This window comes from Theobroma cacao, chromosome 5 (genome assembly GCF_000208745.1).
Source record: "Theobroma cacao cultivar B97-61/B2 chromosome 5, Criollo_cocoa_genome_V2, whole genome shotgun sequence".
Lineage (NCBI taxonomy): Eukaryota > Viridiplantae > Streptophyta > Magnoliopsida > Malvales > Malvaceae > Theobroma > Theobroma cacao.
The window spans coordinates 35,349,114-35,365,471 of record NC_030854.1 but is presented as its reverse complement, the minus strand read 5'-3'; the positions used below and the strand labels follow the sequence as shown (position 1 = coordinate 35,365,471).

The following is a 16,358-nucleotide window of genomic DNA, read 5'->3' as shown; positions in this document are numbered from 1 at the left end:
TTACTTAATGGGTTAAATTTTGGATTTTATAAGATGCTATGAATTTATTTAATAAAAACTTTAAGAATTTTTATTTTTCTAAAAAATAATTCTATATTTAAATCTCAAAACTTAAAAATCAAATTTTCCTTGAACTTTTTACTCGAGCTAAAAGGATAAGTATTAGCAAATTTGCTTGTAATAAATTTCGCCAAATTGATAAGTTTTTCAAATCCTACATTTAAAAAAAAAATTAGAATGTTAAAAGTAAAACAAATAATGTAATCAATCAAATATGAAGAAAAAGAAAAACGAGCTATAAAAAACGTTTTTAATATTAGAATAAAGAAAGAGGAAAAAGAGCAAAGCTCAAAAGGACCAAAAAGGCCTGTGCTTCCTCTTTCAGCGCTCCACTGCTTCTGCAAATCTAAACGCCATGAATCCTTCTTCAATTCAACCCTCTCTCCCTTCCCAAAACCCTAACCCTAATTCCACAATCCCGTCCCTCCCCCAAAACTCGAACCTCAATGGCCCTTCCTCTCTCTCCACAACTCTCTCCTCCCTCACCGCCCTCCTATCTCTCTCCCACCAAACCCTCAATTCCCATTCTACCCTCACCAAATCCCTAAACCCCAACCTTATCCCTTGCCCTTTCAACCCCAATCATCTCCTCGCCCCAGAATCCCTCTTCTCCCATTCCCTCCGCTGCCCTTTCCCTCAAAATCTCGACCTTTACCCTCCAAATTACCGAAATACCCTCATACCCCCTTCAAATTTACATGCCCAGGACACCCATTTTCAAGGTATACAATGCTCTGAACTTTGCCTCTCTTTAGATGAATACTTTGCTGATTTTGGGTCAAATTTCTTTTGCAAAGATTGTCCTGCTGCTGTCAATTTGTTTGATATTGATAACTCCAAAAAAACGTTTACTTTACCGGGTTTTTTATCCGTTGAATGTGTTAATTTTGAGGGTTTTAATGAACGAGAGGGTGTGGTTAGTGAAGAAAAGGGTTTAAGGGTTTTAGCTTCAGGCTTATGGGAAATTAGGAGGGAAGTTGAGAGGTGGGGCGATTACCCTGGTTCGTATTCGTTTAATGTTATTTGTGCGATTTTGGGGTCGAAAATGGTGAAAGGAAGTAATTTGAGGAAATGGATTGTTGCTAATTCGCCACGGTATGGTGTTATGATTGATGGGTGTATGGGGGATCATATAGTTGTGCTGGTTAGGTTGTGTTTGAAAGCTGTTGTGAGGGAAGCGGTTGGTTTGATGGAAGTAGAGATGGGATATGGAGAAGCTAAGGAGAAAGAATGGGATGTGAATTTGCTGACGAGAATGTTTGAATGTCCTATTTTGCTTCAAGTTCTAGTGTGGTTAGGTTCTCAGCTTTCTGTTTTGTATGGTGATGTTAATGGGAAATTCTTTGCAATTAATATGATCAAGCAATGTGTATTAGAAGGTGCATCACTGTTGTTGTTGTTTCCATTGGAAGAAAAGGTGACTGATTCACACAATTTGGGACAAGAATCACAGAGTTTGGACGCTAATGGTGTTAAGGAAATTAAACTTGAGGAGACAATTGAGCAAAGTAATGAACCAGTTGAAACAGTCAATGAAACTATTGGTGTTGGGGTGATATTTGTATCCCAGGTAGCAGCAGCAGTTGCCGCATTGCATGAACGGTGCTTCCTTGAAGAAAAAATAAAGCATTTACGGGGTTTACAACAACTTTCAAGATATCAGCGGTTAGTACCATTTTCATTTTGTAAAGTTTACGGACTCCCCAATAATATGCCAAGTATTTGTTTTTCTAAAGTTTCTTATAACCCTGTAGTACTCACTTCTTCACTCTTTTTATTTTGTTGTATTGTTTGCAGTTCAATTTTGTTTTTGTTCATTATTTTTTTACAGTAAAATTTCTCTTAGTTTGATATTACCACTAAACTGAAATGTATTCGTAATATCAAAAACGTCCTTGCCTGATATGTGCTACATTCAGTTGCGTCATGGATGCTGACATGACTAATGGGTCTCCCTGATTGTAGGATGGCCGAGCATGCTTATGTCTCTGAGAGAGCTGATGCGGAGCGGAAGAAACGTCCCAACTATAGGCCTATAATTGACCATGATGGGCTTCCTCGGCAGGCGTCATCTAATGAGGTACAACTTCATCTATATGCCAAATGTTTTTAGCTGCATTTTGCTTTAGATTTTGATGCTTTGCTTTTTAAAACTAGCCATTTAGGTGTTACTGTGGCACAATGCTGAGAGCTGTGATATAAGTTTAGATTGCCTGGCTACCTAAATTCAGGTCCCTGGAATTGAAAGTTTATGCCAACGGCATTCTGATAAACTTGCATTGACATAGTATTTTTTCTCTTGAGGTAGATAAGTGTTTTGAAGTTATTACCATAAACAGCTGAAGTATAACAGAGTTAATAAACTGCCATATGACTCATTAAATATGCTGCATAGTTTGTTTGACTAGTCTGTTACTTAGTATCTTTGTCATGACATTACTTTATATTCTCACAATTCTTTTTTCTAATTATAAAAGGAAACAAGTACGACTAAAACAAGAGAGGAGATATTGGCCGAAGAAAGAGACTATAAAAGACGAAGAATGTCATATCGTGGGAAGAAATTGAAGCGGACAGCATTACAGGTGCAAAAGTCTTCTTTGAAGTGTGATTGCCTGGTTGGGATTATGCTCCCTTTTTTGCTATTTATATCTGCTAACTGATATTTCCTCTAGAAATACTTATTTCTTTACATTTTTCCCAAAAAAGAAACTTTCAACCCTAGGTAGACTGTAAGAAGCCTACATGCCTGCCGAGAGATTGGAGAAATTTCCATTTTGTAATATCTTATTCATTATGACTGTCATGAAATTCCAAATTGTTTCCTCAAATTATATGCCTTGGTAAAGAAGGATAACTTTTAGGAGTCATTACTAACAAGGAACTTAAATTAGGTAAATGTAGAGTCAGTTAATTTGCGAGGTCGTTTTACGTCTTCAGTAGTGTTTTAAGTTACTTCAATATATTTTTTTGTAGGTTATGAGGGATATAATAGAGGAATACACAGAGGAAATCAAGAAAGCTGGGAGGATTGGTTGCTTTGTCAAAGGAGTGGAAGAGGAAGGGTTGTTACCATCTGAATCACCAGTTCCTTATGACCGTGCTGTGGATGCTGATCAGCATAAGAAAGGTACCAGTGACATTTCTGAAGCAGCCAGACGTAGCCCAAACCATTGCAGGAGAAGATCACATGATGACCAGCATACTAGATCTACAAGATTAGAGGATTCCTCAAGAAATGGACACCATGATCTTCTTGAAGATTCAAGGAGTATGAGTAAAGAGAAACACAGAGACGAGTATCATTCTGGAATCTCAAAAAGATACAGAAGTCATGGGCGGTCAGATGAGCAAAGAAGTCATAGAAGGGAGCGAGATGATGCAGAATCCACTAGATCCACGCACTATGAGAGTGGAAGACGATCTAGTATTTCTAAATATAAGGATTACAAATCATCTTATTCTGCTTCTAATTCTTCAGATGACTTTCATGTAAGAAAGGATGACCAGAAGTTGGATGCTAGAGATAAGAATAGAAGGACTTCATATGAGAATCATACTCCTGGCTCCTGGGTGCAAAATGGATTTGATGATAGATATAATCCTTCAGAATCTGATGACATGTATGAAGATGATGTCTTTGTTAAGTATGTCAGACCAGAATGATATCATAAATGTGCCAGTGGATATTCTGCAAATGAACTATATCCTTATTGATGTGGAGAATCTCAAGTAGTTTCCCTTTTGGGGTGAGTTTATCAGTTATCGTCCTTTGGATTCACATCCGGTGATTTTATTTAAATATGAAATTATGTTTTTGACATGGTTTCCTTTAATAACTTTGCACTTTGCAGTAAGAAGTTATCAAGCTTCGGCATTATCTCGATCTGTATCCTCTTTTGTATCCTTTATTTTATATTTTCGTTTCTTTTTTAGCTGCTGGAACCTTTTGGTTTTTATGTGTGCTTCTTGATTTTTCCATTCTGAACTGAACAACCAAGCCCTACTATTGGCATCATCATTTTTGGCATCGTTTTTCTCTGAAACATTACAATCTTCATTATCATCAGTTATGTCATCATGGAACTTTCATGAGGGCCATTAAGAGCATATTATTGTCCTTATCTGTATCATTTTGTTCTGATCATTATAAGTTCTTCTGTTTTTATCTAACGATTGTTCATATTTTTGTAAAGAAATCTTACAACAGGGAGAAATCAATATAGGAAAATTATTGAGAAGAATTTTTTTACTGTTAAGTTGTGTCTATCTGTCAACTGTATACATGCCTAGTTCTGAGGTGAAGGTAGGATATGGTTTAGATGTTTGTTCTGGCTCTTATCAGTCTGTAGTAGCAGGTAAATGAAACTTAAAATATTCTGTGTTATGGTTAATTTCGCTTTTTCTGTTATACTCCCAGGATGATGCAGGTAACATATTATACCTAGTCACTTTAGGTTGCAAGCAATGTTGCTATGCTGAGTTTATTTTATGCACTTTCTAAGATCTTTATTTTCTGATGTTTTACGGTTGAAAAATATTAAAATGTCAAATAGAAAGTGTACATATGTGAAAGGCTACCAAAAGGATAAGGTGGCAAATCCTTTGGTTAACGCAGAAATGCATGAAGTCTCTATCTTGTACATGAATTGAAGATTTTACATGTTTGATATGGTACCTTGTAGCCTCAAACTGTCCTTGCCAAAAGTCTTAGACAAGCAGTCCCATGTTATCTTCATTGTCATTGTTGTTGTTGTTGTCATTGTCATCATTTACTGTTGTGATGTTGTCATTGCATATTCTTGCTGTCTTACATCTGCATGTTGTTTGGAAAGGATGCCTTCTGGAATTCAATTTACTTACAGCTCATGTTCTTACTTGTAGATGGCAAGGTGTGACTTTTGGCAACAACTTTGTTCGGTCCTAAACATGCTGCAGATTTTGCTAAAGGCTGTAGAATTTGACAAGAAAATTGAATTTAGAGTTATAGACACTTAAGCTTTCCTCCTTTAATTGAATTTCACTTGCTGAAGTAATATCTTCTTTGTTCTCTTTTCCTTTTTTCTCTTTTTGGCCTTTGTTCTCCCCAAACATATGAAAAACATTTGTATCTTTGATTAGGCTTTAATAAGCAATAAAGATTATATATATATATTGTTGTGCCCATTTTTTTATTTCAGCTAAATGAATGATGCAAGCTCAATTTTTTTTTATCTAACTACTATTTTAAGTAATAATTGCCAATTTTTAACATTCCCGTCCTCCAAATGTATGCCTCTATTGAATTTAGCTAAGCATGATGATACTCAAAATATAGTGATCAGATCAATCAATCAAAGTTTACTTTATTTCTAAAAAGATATAGATGTAATGATTTCAGTATCCCCAAATTCAACACGTTTCTCCTTCCAATAACAGCTTATGGTACAAGTGATCCTAGCATAATATCGAGCCCCACCTTACAAGCACCTAATATTTTGGCTTGCTAGTACCCATTTTGATTGATGTCATTCATGTTCTATTCAATTCCTCCCCAAGTGTCATGCTTTTTTAATAATTACGAAAATTTAAATGATTATTAGAAAATAAATAGCAATAAATATTGTACTAATTTGTCGTAGTAATATATGGATAAGTCATAATAAATGATGACCTGTTATATCAATGTGATATAGTAACATGTTTATGTGTCATTTTTCATTCTTCATACCAATGCCATGTAATATGTAAAAAAAAATTTAACCATCTTAAGTAAATATGAAACAAGTAATCAAAATCAAAATATTTTGAGTCAAAATCATAATTTTATAAATAAATAGAATTTTAATTGTGTGTCAAAATTGTTTCAAAATGAATTAAATTTAAATAAACTTCTTCTATAAGAAATTGGATAAGAGAAGAGAGAAAAAAGAAGGGAACAAAAAGGAGTTACGCAGCCACCATGCCATCTTATCATCATTAAATTTCATAATTATTTTAATCAATACCTATTAAACATTTGGCAATTATATATTAACTAAAGGTTTGAGGCATGGTTTGGATTCTCAAAGTCTTGACTTCTTTTATATTTTAATCTAATTTTTTACAATCAGTTTTCAAAAAAAAAATTGAAACAAAATTATTTCAGTTGGAAAAATTAAAATAAAACCCACAAAAGTTTGAGAAACAGAGCTTTTGACAAATGACCACCCACATAATTCTATTTACATGGCAACAAATTATTGGTCATTTAAATGCTAGCCAATAAAATTTCATTGTGAAATAAATTCCCTACCTCCCCTGGTTACAAAATCATCTCTCTTTTAGTTGACAGCATCAGCACATATAGTTGATGTAGTTGAAGCGCGTATATAACACAAAAAAACTGCCTTTTTCTCATCAAATTCTCTCTTCTTCTCACCAAGGAAAAAGAAAGTTCAAAGCAAACTATAGAGAAAGAAAGAACAATAAGAAAATTCACTCTAAATTTCATTCTTTTCTTCGCTTTTCTCTCTTGCCAAACAGAATCCCACTTTTATATTCTTTATTGAGTAGTGAAATTTTTGTTCCTTTTTGTTTCCAAGAAGCAAGAACCTGTTGTTTTTCCTTTTCAGTAGCCAAAACAGAGGATGTTGCAAAGCAAACTGCAAAGAACGAACAAGAAAATCCATTGAGTCAGCTCCATTTTCAATATTTCTTTTCCTTTCCCTTCGTCAACAATCCAACCTCCTTTTTTCTTCATTGGGATTAAAATCTTGCTCCTTTCTACTCCCAAAGAACCTGGTTTCTTTCAATGGCTAAGACAGAGTCTGCAGCAGTAGGGGAAGAAACAGAGTTAAAGAAAGAACTGCAAAGGGTGGTGAAGACGATTCTTGAAGAAGATGATATCGGATTGAAGACAATTGAAGCTACAAGAATCTTGTCTAATTTAGCAGAATTGAAGCTGAAAAAACCTGTTGGAATTCGACTAGACGATACGATTTTTCCTGAGAAATTCAAGTGTCCTCTTTCAGGTGAAATAATGGGTGATCCTGTTGTCTTGAGTTCTGGCCAGGTTAGACTTTAAAGCTTGACCTTTTTTACTTTGTTTCTGTATTGGTAAATAGGTTTGCTTTATCATGCTTCGACTGTTTGGATTTTGGCTGGTTTGTTGCACATTAAAGTTTCTTGTCTATTCCTAATTCATTCTTTTATCTTCTTTATTCTCTTTTATCATTTCATTGATTCTTTCGATGAATGGTTTGCAATAGAGTCTTTATTTGGCTACGGAAAGGTTCAGAATTTATTGCTGCCTTCTTGAAATATTTCCAGTTAGCTGGTATCAGTCACTGTGAAAATCTTTAAAATCTTTTCCTTATTGAGGAATTGTTTATTGATTATAAGTTGCATGTAAAGCCGAATTGCTAATGTGATTTACACTTGTAGTTGGTGCTCGTTTTAATTCCTGGCATCGGAAACAACTTGCACAGGTTTCATGTTGATTAAATGGACCTTTGCCACAGAGTTCTGACAAAATTTTGTTACAATGGAAGTACATTGTTTGATATTGTTCATGCAAATGTCTTTTGTGTCTGTCTATGCGCTTCTTTCTTTTTTTTTTTTTTGAGTTTGTGTGATTCGAAAGCATCCCACAAGTTTGCCGATCTGATAGGTTGTAGCTTTTAAAACTTTCAAATATTGAGTTATCCTTTGTTTTAGTTGGAAATGAAGGAGGCTGAACTTCTCAAAAGAAGTTATTTATTAGCTGGTTACATTTCAATAGGTAGATGGGGATTACCCTCTGTCATATTGGTACATTAGTGAATCGGCTAATAGCATAGTTCCAAGAAGCCTAGAGCGTCAACATTTTACCTTTTCAACATAAACTTCCGGCTCTCATTTAAGGAGATAATCATCTGAGCCTAATGCAACATTTTTATGATTTCATATCTTTACTTTCTTTATGAGAGATTGTCATATTTAGTCTTGATTTTTTTTTTCTTCTCAATCATCTGCACTAACAGTATCTTATTGATTTTCAGACTTATGATAGGCCAAACATCCAGAAGTGGTTAAATGAAGGTAACCTAACATGCCCTCTGTCCAAACAAGTCCTTTCCCACACTATCCTTATCCCTAACTGTTTGGTGCGAGAATTGATTTTACACTGGAGCAAAGAACGTGGCATTGCACTGCCGAAGTCCTATCAGGATGTTGATGGAGATATGAATGCTGAGGTAGACCGCATTTATTTGAACTCATTGCTTGAAAAGATGTCTTCTTCCCTTTCTGATCAGAAGGAAGCTGCTAAAGAGCTTCGGAGACTAACAAAGACAGCACCATCATATCGGGCTGTTTTTTGCGAGTTTACTGATGCCATCTCTAGATTGCTCAGTCCACTGTCACAAAGCAAGGTTGAGTCAGATCCTGGTCTCCAGGAGGATTTGATCACAACAGTTTTGAACCTTTCAATTCATGGCAACAATAAGAAACTAATAGCAGAAAATCCTGTTGTCATCCCTCTGCTTATTGAATCTATGAAGTTTGGAACCATTGAAACAAGAAGAAATGCTGCAGCTGCTCTATTCTCATTATCTGCGCTCGACTCAAACAAGTTCATCATTGGAAATTCTGGTGCTCTTGTGCCTCTACTTGAACTCTTACGTGAAGGGCATCCATTGGCATTGATGGATGCTGCCTCAGCAATATTCAACCTATGTTTTGTATCTGAGAATAAGGCAAAGTTTATTGAAATAGGGATAGTGAAGGTAATGTTGCAGAAGATTAAGGATGGCATATTTGTTGATGAGTTGTTGGGCATTCTTGCCCTTCTATCTACACATCATGACGCTGTTGATGAACTTGGGGATTTTGGTACATTGCGTTGGTTGTTTCAGATCATAAGAGACAGCCATTCTGAACGTACTAGAGAAAATTGTGTCTCAATCCTATACAATGTGTGTTCAAAAGATCTGAATATGCTGATGGTGATCAGGGCAGAAGAAATTAAAAAGTGTACTTTAGCTGAACTTGCAGACACAGGGACAACAAGGGCTAGAAGGAAGGCCAGTGGCATCATTGAGAAAATACATAAAGCTTTTCCAACAACACAGAGTTTGAGGAAATAAAGGAAATCATTTTTGTACATGCTCTGTTTCTCTTCGGACATAATATGCACCAATTCAAGCACAGTTACTTGTGTAAAAAGTTGACTTGTCTATACAAGTTCTCATATACTCATATCATGCAAGTTTTGGTCCAAAGGAGGCCTATAGATGAGCAAAAGTTATTGAAAAGTTTATTATTCAGTGGAAGTTGTATTTTTAGCATATCTGCTTCTTTATGAATTCTTTACTCTCTCCCCCTCCTTTACATATCCTGACATAATCTAATTTATATCAGCAATAGAGCCTGCTTTGAGTTCCAACATTGAATTGATACTTGCTTGGTTTATCTAATTAGCATTATAATATCAGTTATCATCTCCAATGGACGAAAAGGGGCTGGCAGACCCCTGTGAATAAAGTGTAATTCAGGTTGGTTGCTGGAGTTGTAGGGTCTTCCATATTGTTCCTTTCAACACCAACTTTCTAGAGTGTCGGCACCTTATTACCCAATATTTTTATGTTTGATTAACATTTAATACACTGTTGTCAGAAGTGGATTTCCTTTTAACTATTTCCTGTCTCTGATACTAACAAAAATCAATTTGGCTGGCGGCTATAATATTATATCTCCAAAATAACAACAAAGAAATTGAAAAAGTGCCGATGGATTTTGAAATCCAGTGTATACATCAGGCACTGAGTTGTAATTCCATCATCTGCATTTTTCTTTTCTCTAGTTTTACCATTCCACCATCAGCTTTGGAATTTTGAGCAGCTAATAAACTTTTACAGCCAAAGATTACCAACTTCTGGTATGATTATTTAATTCAGAGCTTTTACAAGCGCAAGAACTTCTTGCTTCCGGTGTTGGGTAGAGTAACTATCAGTCATTATCAAAACCTTCTTCCTTTCTTAACAATCGTTTGTCGGTGACAACTTTTCATTAACTTTAGTTAGTTTTTCACAGCTGTGGCTGTCTTTTGTACATTTTGACAAGTTATCCTAGTTTATTCAACATTCATTCTTGCATTGTTTCTGTCACTGTCATGCCTGGTGATAAACTCCTAGCCCTCCTTCAGCAGTCTTCCACTTTCATTGATTCAACTCAAATTGGCCATGACTTCTTAACAGGAAAATCAGACACCTGAGTGATAATGGTGTAATAGCTTCTTTCTTGGGGAAAATTTGTATGCAACTTTCTATTCCAATAGCATTTGTGAGGACTTCCAGGAAGCAACTTTGTGCTTCTCGTCTATGTTACGAAAGCTAATTGGTTTCAGAGACAGATAAAATGGTTTTGAGGATGGACTGCCTTAAACGTATACGAATCTGGTAGACTAGAAAATGCCAACAACTGCTTGTTAGAAGACATGTTCAGTTTTCAAAGAATATAGAAACAATTTATTAACTAAATATGAAGGTGTGTCCTTCACTGGTCGGGTCGTTAGGTTGGAAAGAATGGATGTTTAATAAGGAATCAAAATTTTTGTTGTGATTTAAGACAGGACCAGCTGATAACAAAATGCATTATTGAGGAAAAAAGATAACAAAATGCATGTGAATAGGATGTATTTGCAGCGTTATGAAGACAATGTCTTAAGCAATGTACTTGTGTTTGCTTCGGTTAAGTGGTCCTTGAAGTGTGGGAGCTATTTCTTTGAATTTGACAAGCACTACGAGAGGGATGGTCCAAGACCTTTAGAAATGGTTTAGACCTTTAGAAATCCACTGTCTCTCCTAAATGGACTTTTATAAAACATCATACGGCATTTGTTTGAAATCTTTCTCCGAAAACAGACAGACAAAACTAGAAAGCAGATGCCCACAAATGAGTTCCTTTTCCCTATTTTTCCATTTTGGGTACAAGGATTCAAGGAAGCCAACAAATTGGTGACACAAGATATTTGACAAATGGTTAGAAATACACTCAAACAAGGCAGAAAGATGCCTTGCTTTCACCCCCCGTAAATCAAGTTTGTTGCATTGCATCAATAGTTCTACTTTGCACTTATCAAGCCAATCCAGGAAGCTTCATAATCATGACTCTGATAGTAACTTAATCATTAGCTCAAGATGGGAACATATGGCAGATTACTCCATTCGTCCTTCAGATCACTCTTTAGAACTACCTTTATTTCCTGACAAAAACAAATTTGCACTCAATACCCAAAAAACATTTCTAGGAAGCTCTAAGAACCTTAAGGAAGAATGGCCACATAGATTTTATAGTTTGGTTTATTATTTACTTGAAGTCAGAGCATGAGCTCGCTTCAACTGGATTTGTGGAGAATCTATGTTGAGTAAACCTCCAATTGGAGGCAACTTTGTTTTCAAAGGCAGGTTGGCATCTATAACCGCCTTGTTGCTAGACAATCAACAGCTAGGACAACCTTAGGAGATATAGTTGTGCATAATCACAAACTAACCTTGTCTTTTGCTCTATTTGAATAAGATAAATCAAGAAATGTTGTCTTCACAAACATAGTAATCATTCACCAAGTATAAACAGCCTAATTAGTTTTTGATCAAATTAATGTGCAAACCTTCTTACATGATCCAATGATATGTTAGTTCAACAACATATTTAGAGAGAGAGACAAACAGATTGAGACAGAGAGAGCATTAAGTATTGGGAGTAACATTTTCATATGAGGGTACCAAGCACTGCCAGCAACCAATTCCCTCATTGAGTACTTAATTCAAGATCATGCCAGGTGTTTCCATCCACTTGCTGAGTCTCCTGATCTGGAAAATTAGCAATATCAAAAAGAAAAAAAAAAGAGCAAATGAATCGAATCTGTTGCAAAGCAATATAAGAATTGACAACCGAAACATGCTATATTTAACTACAAGTTTAACATATATTGTGTCCACATGCACTCATATATTCTCAGCCACAAGAAGGAAAGAGACATGAACATCAACACAATGAAATGATAGATGCATTTTCTTAACGCTGTTGCTCAAAGAGAATGTATAATCCAATATTGATGAACATACTTGAGTCTTCAGTATCATCAGTTCGAGCAACCATTACAGCTGGCAGTGGAAGATCTGCATTAACAAGGAACAAGACAAAAAATCAGCTAAAAAGGAACTCTTGAAAGGAATTACAATCAAATAGGATCATCTTTACACGCCCCTAAGCAAAACCAAGCAACATGCAACATGCAATTGACAGACTTTCATGCTTTTCATGGAAAGTATAAGAGAGAAGCAGAAAGTTGCTCAAGCGTAGGCCCAATTCCAATTCACTTCCTCCAATTCCAAATACTCCACTACAATGGAACCATTGCAGGGCAACAAGAAACAAGCTTTTTAAAAAAAGCATTGCATGGGTGAGTATGGTACTTCTATAACCAATGGTTAACTACCAACTTATGCAATAATCTCCCCAGCTAAAATATTTACATACTGACTACCAGCCCAACTTTAACATAAACAATACCAAAACTAAACATGATCTATATGCACATTTACCTTCTTCTATAACCAATGTTAAACTACCATCTTATGCGATAATCTTTTCAAGCAAAACATAAATACGCGAATCGAAAACCAATTTTTTTTTTAACATAATGAATACCAAAACTACATGACCTATACATATAACCCGGTTCTATAATTGATCTTAAACATTTATACAAGAATTCGCAAGCGGGTTTTTAAGTAACATAATCAATACCATCATCAGGCAGCGTATCTCTCATCCATTCTTCATCAACAATATCTATAAGTATACCAAGGCTCAGTTCTGCCATCTTTTGCTCTTCAATTCAGTAATCACCCTTAAAAAACTGCAAAAATATAAATAGCCAGAAGTTAAAAATATTAGTATTTTTTGTAGTTTTAGCAATAAATACACTTCCAAATATAAAAACCAACAACAAGAAAGTTACATATGCAGGTTTCTTTTGCTTTAAATTATCAAACCCACATCGAAAACAAAGCCTTATTCAATACACCTGAACATTTAGCTCATTAGTCGATGCATAATCTCCTTACCTAAAATGCAAGATTCACATCCCCTCCCCCAATTATATATAAAAAAAAAGAACAAAGCCTTATTCAATAAATTTTCTTCCTTTAGCAGAAAAGGAAAAAAATTTTGGGTCGATTTGGAATCGTGTATATATAGAAGTGAATTTGGTTAGAGACATTTTGCCGAACATCTCAAAGACAAAACAAAACGAGGGACACTTACAAGTTCGAAACTGAAATACAAGGTTACTGAAATTGAAAATAATCCTTTTTCTTTATGTTAAAAGTTTTGAACAATGAAAATGAAGGTGATGGAAAAGGAGGGGTACCTGCTTGACTGGTGAATGTGATGATGAGGCTCTAATACTTTAGGTTTTGGCTTTTTCACTGAATTAACTACATATGGAACCGAAAGTTGGAACTGTTTTTCTTGCGGCAAGATGCCCTTTCTTCGCTTTTTCATTTTTCTTTTCGTCTTTTTATTATTTAAAATCAGCCTCATATCCAATAAAAAAATTTATAAAGTTTTTATTTTTTACTATATTTAATCTTTTATATTTTTATTTCAAGTTCAAATAATTCTCATACTTAATAATAATATGACATAATAAAATAACATGATAATATAATTTTATATATTTTTATTGTTCATGTTAACGTCACGTCACATCAATATCATGTGATATAAAAAAAATTATAAATTACATAATTAGTTAATCATTAATTATAAAATTTATTAATTTACTAATTATAAAAATATTAAAAAAATTTAAATTTTTTAAATAATTTTAAAATTGTTTTTAAAGTATTATACCTTCAAAATTGGAATTTGAGAAAACTTTACTTAATTAGAGTTAAACTTATTTGAAGCCTTAATTTAATATTTATTAATTAAATTTATCAAATAAAAAGGTGTATTATATTATTTTTTATTCAACTTTATAGCACAAAAAAACTAAAACTTAAAAATAATTATTTTCAATGGATAGCAAAAATGTATCTTAAGTAGCTTCACCCATGAAGACATACATGCTATCCATAAGTAATTTAGACTAGTTTATAACATGGAAAATGCTAATATTTGATTCTAAGCAAGGATTGATTCAATTAATTAGTTTGTTAGTCTTAATATCTAATGATTGGTTCAGTTACTTAGTTTTTTCAATGAATTGAATGAATTGGATACGGAGGCAAGTGGAATCAAATGCATAATTCAGCTTAGTAAAAATTCATCGTTAGACAAAGAACAAAATCACCATTTGACAGCCATTTCTCACTACAAGCTTTGTTTAGTCAAACATGATGAAACAAAAAGGGATACATCCCTACACTAAGTACATCTTTTTCCATATAAACATTCCGGGGCAGAAGCAAATTTCTTCCATCAAGCTCAAAACTCAGAACCTTCATGAGAAGAATCCTGGCATTTTCTTCTGCATGGCAGAACCAAATAAACCTTGTCGGAAACAGACAGCTTAACCAAAACCATCAAACTATGGGCAGCCTCTCAGCCCTGTTACTATCATCTTGGCCCAAGAATTTAAGGGCTCAAACAAGCTCCCACTCCTGGCTGGACCAAACTAGCCAGCCCAATGTAGACCTCGACTTTGAAATACAAAATTAAAAACCTTCTTTAATATATTGATTGCGGGATTTGAGGAGTTTGTTTTCAAACTTCTGAGGGGTGGAAAAAGACCTCCCATGGGAATAGATGACTAGCGTTTGAAAAAGAAATCAATGTGCCCCACTATTACTCTTTGAGGTCCATGGCATATCCAAAAAGAAGGGCCAATGATACTGTGATTTGGTGAGCTGAGGAACTGGAATATGTTTTAATCACCACTTCCATTAACAACTCCAATAAGATTTACAACAAGAGTTTCATTATTATTTTAATCTAAGTATGTTCTAGTTGTATGTAATTTTATTTGACTTGAGATTGAACAATCACAACAAGAGCCTATTATTCTTTATCGATGTCATCATTTCCTTGCGGTCATTATAAATTCTTCTATTTTTCTCTAATTTATTGATTTTTTCATAGAAATCCTACAACAAGGACAAATCGATACGGAAAAATTATTGAAAAAAATGTTTTTTACTTTTAAGGTGTGTCTATTTATTGATTATATACATGCCTAGTTTTAAGGTGAAGATTGGATATGATTTAAATTTTTGTTCTAACTCTTATCAGCTTGTAGCAGCAGGTTAATGAAACTTAAAATATTGCATTATGGTTGATTTCGTATTTTATGCTATACTCTCAAGATGATGTAGGAAACGTATTATGCCTAGCCACTTCAGGTTGTGAGCAATGTTGCTATGCTCTGAATTTGTTTTATGCACTTGCTAAGATTAAGATCTTTATTTTCGGCTGATTTATAGTTGAAACTTGTTAACATGTCAAATAAAAAGTGTACATATGTAAAAGGTTATCAAAAGAATAAGGTGGCAAATCCTTTGGCTAATGCAGAAATACATGAAGTCTCTATCTTGTACTTGAATTGAAGATTTTATAGGTTTGATATGGTATCTAGCCTCAAACTATCATTGCCAAAAGTCTCAAGCAAGCAGTTCTATGCTATCTTCATTGTTATTGTTACTGTCATTGTCGATGTTGTCATTGTCATTTTTAATGTTGTGAAGTTGTCATGCATACTGAATAGTTTGAATACTTTTTGGATGATTTTATTAAAAAGCCACTAGGTGTTTATATACAAGATTTATTGTCAATACAAAAGGAAAAATAATCTATGCAATAAAGAGGAATTCCCTAGATCAAGCAAACGTTATATGGCCAAGCCTATAATTAAGGAAAATTATAATTAGAATCACTAAGTCAATTAGAATAGCCAAGTCAACCAAATCATATCAATTGAAATGATCTTCATCATATCAATTACGGCAAATTAGAATCATTAATTGAGATAAACTTCATTACTAGGATCACTAATTGAGATAGCATTGAGATAGCCTTTATTACTCCCCTTCAAGTTGGAGCATGTAGATTTGCAGTGCCTAACTTGATCAATAAGTCACGAAACCAATTTCGTCCAAGAGCCTTGGTGAAAATATCTGCCAATTGGAACTGTTATGAAATGGACCGTGGAACAAGAGTCTTAGACTGGATATGCTGCCTAATAAAATGGCAATCTATCTCGATATGTTTAGTATGCTCATGAAAGACCGGATTTGCTGCAATATGGATTGCCGCTTGATTATCACAAAATAGTGGAATCGGTGTTGGATGTG

General features: G+C 34.4%; 3 protein-coding genes across 6 annotated transcripts; 2 read left to right on the top strand and 1 right to left on the bottom strand.

The window, feature by feature from the left end:
- On the top strand, window positions 339-5,215 carry LOC18599976 (U11/U12 small nuclear ribonucleoprotein 48 kDa protein). 3 transcript variants are annotated; one of them, XM_007030192.2, is made up of 6 exons: window positions 339-1,725; window positions 2,026-2,140; window positions 2,538-2,645; window positions 3,037-3,809; window positions 3,915-4,724; window positions 4,945-5,215. In XM_007030192.2, exons 1-4 carry the CDS (start codon window positions 416-418, stop codon window positions 3,724-3,726), a joined length of 2,223 nt encoding a protein of 740 aa, XP_007030254.2. In that variant the 5' UTR covers window positions 339-415; the 3' UTR covers window positions 3,727-3,809; window positions 3,915-4,724; window positions 4,945-5,215. The 3 variants fall into 3 exon arrangements, with proteins under 3 accessions (XP_007030254.2, XP_017977546.1, XP_007030256.2); XM_018122057.1 differs by lacking the exon at window positions 3,915-4,724; XM_007030194.2 differs by having other exon boundaries at window positions 3,915-5,215.
- On the top strand, window positions 6,517-9,326 carry LOC18599978 (U-box domain-containing protein 9). Its single transcript, XM_018120804.1, has 2 exons — window positions 6,517-7,093; window positions 8,061-9,326. Exons 1-2 carry the CDS (start codon window positions 6,833-6,835, stop codon window positions 9,144-9,146), a joined length of 1,347 nt encoding a protein of 448 aa, XP_017976293.1. The 5' UTR covers window positions 6,517-6,832; the 3' UTR covers window positions 9,147-9,326.
- LOC18599977 (anaphase-promoting complex subunit 13) lies at window positions 11,537-13,570 on the bottom strand. 2 transcript variants are annotated; one of them, XM_018120765.1, is made up of 4 exons: window positions 13,436-13,570; window positions 12,811-12,922; window positions 12,126-12,179; window positions 11,537-11,870 (listed from the first exon to the last, which is right to left on the bottom strand). In XM_018120765.1, exons 2-4 carry the CDS (start codon window positions 12,884-12,886, stop codon window positions 11,809-11,811), a joined length of 192 nt encoding a protein of 63 aa, XP_017976254.1. In that variant the 5' UTR covers window positions 12,887-12,922; window positions 13,436-13,570; the 3' UTR covers window positions 11,537-11,808. The 2 variants fall into 2 exon arrangements, with proteins under 2 accessions (XP_017976254.1, XP_007030259.2); XM_007030197.2 differs by lacking the exon at window positions 13,436-13,570 and adding an exon at window positions 13,330-13,424.

Excerpts from the sequence above, each read along its gene's own strand:
- LOC18599976 (XM_018122057.1), top strand. The coding sequence starts at position 416 with ATGAATCCTTCTTCAATTCAACCCTCTCTCCCTTCCCAAAACCCTAAC. Across the intron at positions 2,141-2,537 it reads GGCAGGCGTCATCTAATGAG|GAAACAAGTACGACTAAAAC; the intron begins GTACAACTTCAT and ends TAATTATAAAAG. Across the intron at positions 2,646-3,036 it reads TGAAGCGGACAGCATTACAG|GTTATGAGGGATATAATAGA; the intron begins GTGCAAAAGTCT and ends ATTTTTTTGTAG.
- LOC18599978 (XM_018120804.1), top strand. The coding sequence starts at position 6,833 with ATGGCTAAGACAGAGTCTGCAGCAGTAGGGGAAGAAACAGAGTTAAAG. Across the intron at positions 7,094-8,060 it reads TTGTCTTGAGTTCTGGCCAG|ACTTATGATAGGCCAAACAT; the intron begins GTTAGACTTTAA and ends ATTGATTTTCAG.
- LOC18599977 (XM_018120765.1), bottom strand. The coding sequence starts at position 12,886 with ATGGCAGAACTGAGCCTTGGTATACTTATAGATATTGTTGATGAAGAA. Across the intron at positions 12,180-12,810 it reads AGATACGCTGCCTGATGATG|ATCTTCCACTGCCAGCTGTA; the intron begins GTATTGATTATG and ends TTGTTAATGCAG. Across the intron at positions 11,871-12,125 it reads TGATGATACTGAAGACTCAA|ATCAGGAGACTCAGCAAGTG; the intron begins GTATGTTCATCA and ends CTAATTTTCCAG.